Source organism: Asparagus officinalis, chromosome 10 (genome assembly GCF_001876935.1).
Source record: "Asparagus officinalis chromosome 10, Aspof.V1, whole genome shotgun sequence".
NCBI lineage: Eukaryota > Viridiplantae > Streptophyta > Magnoliopsida > Asparagales > Asparagaceae > Asparagus > Asparagus officinalis.
In genome coordinates this window covers 65,467,022-65,473,021 of record NC_033803.1, presented here as the reverse complement: position 1 = coordinate 65,473,021, position 6,000 = coordinate 65,467,022, and the positions used below count along the sequence as shown (strand labels likewise).

The following is a 6,000-nucleotide window of genomic DNA, read 5'->3' as shown; positions in this document are numbered from 1 at the left end:
CTCGACCTACCATCCATCCAAAAAACACTTCTCATCGTCCCATCATTTTCTAAATCAAGTGCGAAGTAAAATTGAGGATCAGATACCTTTTTCTCTTGAAATTGACGAACTATGCTCACGCACTCATGACCGACATTATTTTTTCGTTTAATTCTAAGTTGTGCTTAGCATTCTTGTTGAGTGAGAGAGCCTTGCTCATTTCCATGAGCAACGTCAACAACCTTACAAATAGTAGAAGGCCGTAAACCTTAAATGTCAAGAGTATCTATCAACCTTCTTGTCGATTGAGCTCGATGAAGTGTCCGATGTGAGTAGTGCTTCTTTACCCGATTTGGGGTGGTTAATGGATGACCATTATGATTAATGTTTAAATTTCGGACCACCCATTTTTCAGTGCTTCTATCGAGTCCAATAACCATCCTTGCGTTGCATCCACATCTTGTATCGAACTTTCGAATTACATTCCGACCATCTTCTCTTTTATCTTTTAAAAATTTAAAACCTTCCTTGTCACATACATATATTCTAGATATGATTGCATCTTTCTTTCTCGACCAAGTTGTGTGACCCTTGCGAATACCAAATCCCTTTAGTCTGGCGTATGCATTGTAGAAATTATAAGCTTCCTCATGAGTAGAGAACTCCATTCCAATATATGGATCAACAACATAATTACCTTCTCCATTTTCAACACTGATAGGCTCATCAACATTCTGCTCAAGCTCGGATGCCTATAAAAATAGAGAAACGAAAATTATAAAACTCATTATAAAAGACAACTATTTTGGTATATTTTATTAGATAGTAGTACACAATAAACAATAAGATATTATCACCTGAGAGAAAAAACTTGTCGTAGATAGTAAACCATGGTCCTCGCCTTCAAGGTCAAGGGCTGTATATTTGTTCTCATCTTCAACCATTGTTGTATCACGTGAGAGAATTGTTGGCGTGTCCATACAAGCTATCAAATTATCACATATAAGAAGTTCAAAATCTATAGAAAATCGTCCTCAAGTTCATCTTTCAATTTCACTAAACAATCTCATTACGATAATTTAAACAATTTTTAAAGCTCATATCCAATTTAACATTAAACCTATCCTAAAATTTAAACTAAAATATGATAGTTAAAACCTCCAACAAACAAGTTAATTCATAACCTAAACTTGGATCAAAAAGCAATGTTGCTCGTAAACTACCAAATGCCAACACGTTCCCATTACAATTCCAATCATCTACTCTAAAATTGATACGATCAAATACAAAAACTTAATTCATATTCCAAAATCAACCAGAATTACAAGTTAAAACCTCCAACAAACTAGTTAATTCATAACCTAAACGTTGCTAAAGACACACATAATTCGAGTTCGAATTCGAAACTACATATATGAATATTAGAGTCCGCATTTGATTTCAATAATTTTAAACAAATACAAATGTGTAACAACTTAGTATTCGATTCGATCGTTTACCACCCCTCAATCATTTTGAATATAACTACGGGTTAAAAACATAAGATTATTAACCCATCAATCATTTTGAAAGTGAGATTATAAGAAGGTGGTGAAAATCTAATTCTAAACGCAAATCAGCAAGATAATCAAGAGCATAAACACAGAGTAAAAAAATGTTGTTTAATTTTCCCTTAAACATCGTAACTGTGAAGAAATTATTTCACTTCGAATAATCTTTATCTATAAAAACCTATTAGATGATTCTTTCAAGAGCATAAATCACCAAGATCATCCACAGACAGCCATCCATTTAAAATTACAGTTACGAAGTTTACGGGTGTTCCGGTAACTCTTAAAAGAAGGGGTTTTCTTATTTTTTAAAAGTCATGGAGGTTACTTGATAAATTTTCAAACTTAGGTACGTGATATTAAGTACAAATCATGCAATATCTCTCAGTGAGAGGAAGAGAACTAATCAAGATCGACGAGGCATTGAAGTTTCTGCAGAAGGTTTCCTTTCCCTATAATTTCTTAATAAAAAAAAAATTACATAAAAAAAAACAAAACCTGAATTAAGAGGAGGTGTTGGGGGGCGGATGTGGAGGGGCTCAGGTGAGCTTCGGAGATCGATGGCGAGGGACGGCACTGGTGAGGGACGGCGTCGACGTTCTCCGGAGGTCGACGGCGAGGTCTGGGAGAGGGAACCGAACAGGAGGTCAATGGTGAGGTCTGAAAAGCGGATAGGAGACGGCGGTGATGATGGACGGCGAGGGACGGCGGTGGTGAGGGCCGGCGACGAATAGGAGACGGCGGTGATGATGGACGGCGGCGAAGTCTACGATCGCGAATAGGAGACGGACAGGATGCGTGATTTTTTTCAAACCTGGAACACGATTTTGAAGGGGAGAACGTGGGAATAGGGTTTTTCTTATATGGGAATTTGTTTTTTTTATTTTTAGGATTTGTTATTGGATCAATGGCTTAGATTATTTTGGGGTTTTTGAGATCAATGGCTGAGATTGCGCATCCTTAGGCTACACCTAGGGAGTCACCTTAGATTCACATTTCCCATATATATATATATATATATAATATATAGTATATATATAATATATATATATATGATATATATATATATAGTATATATATATATATATATATATATATATATATAATATATATATGAGGAAAAGTGAATCTAAGGTGACACCTCTAGGCTCCACTAAGATGCGGGGCCTAAAAGCAGCACATTTTTTAAAGTTTTTTTCGTGCGGCCGCTCCGTTGGACTTGATCTACTCGACGTTCTTGAACTCCAAACACAGACCAATTTTGGGTGAACCGTCGTTTTTGACCCTTATCCACTGCGTTATAATTGAAACGGTTTCGAATGAATAGAACGTTTTTAACGAGGCTCAACGAATGGTCAATAACACAACGGGGTTCACCCCAAGATATGGTGTGTTTGGGTTTATAGAACGTGTAGATCAAGTTCAACGGAGCGGATCGTAAAAGTTTTTTTAGGAAATAATATGATTCGCTAGGCCGCAATCCTAGTGTGGGCCTAGGTGTCACTTAGATTAACTTTTTCGCGCAATATATATGATATATATATATATATATATATAATATATATATATATATATATATATATATATATATATATATATATATATAATATATATATATATATATTATTATGTATATATATATTAATATATATATATACACATACTCATATGTTTTCATTTTCCTATGTATTTGTTAAAATATATTTATTCTTAAGGTTTTTGGAACTTAACATAATCATCATACATATTATATATACATATACTATATATACATATATATTATATATAATACATATAGTATACATTATATTATACATATATTATACATATATCATATACATATAATTATACATATATTATACATATATCATAGATACATACTTATATATATATATATATATATATATATATATATATATATATATATATATATATATAATATATATATATATATTATATATACATATATATCATACGATATATTATAATACATATATATATAACATATATTATACATATATCATATACATATATTATACATATATCATATTACATATATTATACATAATTATACATATATCATGATACATATATATACCATATATTATACAGTATATATATACATATATTATAACATATATAAGAGAGAGTATACTTAAATCATTACTAAGAGAGAGAGAGTATATATATATTATATATATATATATATAATATATATAGGGAAAAGTGAATCAAGGGTGAATCACCCCTACTCCCACCTAAAGACGCGGCCTAGAATCACATCATTTCCTAAATTTTTTTTGCGATCCGCTTCGTTGAACTTGATCTACACGTTCTTAAACCCAAACACACCAATTTTGGGGTGAACCCGTTGTGTTTTGACCATTCGTTGAGCCTTACAAAAAGTTCTATTCATTCGAAACCGTTAAAGTTGCAGCGAGTGAATAAAGGGTCAAAACACGACGGGTTCATCTCAAAATTGGTGTGTTTGGGTTTAAGAACGTGTAGATCAAGTTCAACGGAGCGGATCGTAAAAAAAATTAGGAAATGATGTGATTTTAGGCCGCGTCCTTAGGTGGGAGCCTAGGGTGTCACCTTAGATTCACTTTTCCCATATATATAAAAGAACATCTTAGTTCTCATCGATCTGGGAGAAAAAAAGAAGAAGCCGTTAATATCTTCTCTACTTAAAAGTTTGAAAGACTAGTCTTATATTCATACATGCATATCATTTGTTGATTGGAACTTGACCAATTGTCTAGGCCTTCTCTTAATAAAGATTGCTGTGTTTCTTTACAGCCTTGTGGCTTTACATCAAGAGAATAAAAAAAGTTAAACCAACCACTTGCATTTGCAAGCTAAATTTCAGGCGGTCACAAAACAAAACTAGACGATAAAAGAAGAAGATAAACAGACAAAGAAAAAGGAAAAGAAAAATGAAAAAAGAAAAACAGAAGGGGGGAAAAGACAGAGCAGACAACAATGTCACCAGGGTCCCGTAACCTCCGAAGCTCTCAACAGCTCCTCCAGATACTCAGCACCCGAATCCTCCAACTCCGCTACACTCAACTTTCACTTCTCTCTTCTCAATCCCCTTCCCTTTTCTAACTCCCACTGCCTTCCTCTTCATCGAGTACCTCTTCTTAAGCCCAATGACCGGAGACCCGTCATCCTCCATTTTACAGTACCCCAACCCTCTGAGAGACTCCCTCACCTCCTCCAGCGGAAAATTCATCACGGCCGTTGCTCCCCTCGTCGAGAACGCAGCCTGATCATAAGCCAACGCCGCATCCTCCGCGCTGTCGAACGTCCCCAACCAGACCCTTACCCCGTTCCTCGTGGAATCTCTTATCTCCGCCGCATATTTCCCCCACGGTCGTCTTCTCACCCCTCGGTAGCACTTGTCTTTCTTCTTGTTACATACTTTTTCATTCTACTCGTATATGAATTTCGCATTTGCATAATATTTATGGTAGGATAGGCATTTAGAATCCAGGACATCTCCATGCAGCATGACCGGATGATGTTCATGATCATCATCATGACATGTTTTTTCTTCAAATTTCTGCAACTGAATGCACGCCATAGAACTCATTATTGGGCTAAGGCCTTAAATTTATATGAGCCCAGACTCCTGTAGAGAATCTTTTGCATATATGGCATAGTGGCGTTATAAGCAGACGGCTTTTTCGATGGGATTAGCCCTTTAATCCCTTCATATCTTGCTTAGTCCCTCAAATCATTGAGATTGTTATTAGGTCCCCCGATTATTAACTTATTATTTTTAAATTAGGCCCCCCAATTAAGAGTAGAATTAGCAAATTAGAGGGAAACCAGTCTCTCAAATCACCAAAATTTCTATTAGATACCCTAATTCTCATAAGTTGTTTCTAATTAGCCCCTCTAATTGCTAATTCCACTATTGATTTGAGAGACTAATTTCAAAATAACTTAAAAATTAAAGGGTCTGGAAGCAATTTCAAGGATTTGAAGGATGAATTCAAAATATGAAAAATGCCCTTAAGGAAAACATAATCGGATTCTAGGAAGAAGAAAAATATTAGATAAAATCATAAATTAGTGGAATCTTGCTTCTTCTCCATAATTACTGTACAGTATAATAGAGGATTTTTATAATATTTTTATCCGTCTAGTTTATCTTGGAAAATGCTAACTTGTTGTATTACTCTCGTACTACTAAACACAAAAAAGTGGGGTCCATAGAACTCATATTCATATCCATATATATATAATTATTACATTTTCTCATACCCGTTTTGTATCCTCATGTATACCCGCATATATAGCCACATGTATATCAGTATAAATATCTGATTTTAGCGGATATGAATATGAGTTTTCCTTACCAAGACATATATGTATCCATATCGTATTCGTGATTGGCAAGCTGATATTGATATGGTAAGTATTACATCTCAGCCGTCCCAGCCGTATGTAGACCGTTTGCACC

At 34.5% G+C, this 6,000-nt stretch overlaps 2 protein-coding genes across 2 annotated transcripts; both read right to left on the bottom strand.

The window, feature by feature from the left end:
- Nucleotides 249-960, bottom strand: LOC109826832 (protein FAR1-RELATED SEQUENCE 5-like). Its single transcript, XM_020393852.1, has 2 exons — nucleotides 837-960; nucleotides 249-731 (listed from the first exon to the last, which is right to left on the bottom strand). The coding sequence occupies exons 1-2, from the start codon at nucleotides 957-959 to the stop codon at nucleotides 249-251; spliced, it is 606 nt and encodes a 201-aa protein (XP_020249441.1). The 5' UTR covers nucleotide 960.
- LOC109826831 (ethylene-responsive transcription factor 1B-like) lies at nucleotides 4,276-5,124 on the bottom strand. The gene is given in 3 exon segments (XM_020393851.1): nucleotides 4,276-4,593; nucleotides 4,595-4,962; nucleotides 5,047-5,124. Coding segments are annotated over 3 exon segments (525 nt in total). The 3' UTR covers nucleotides 4,276-4,514.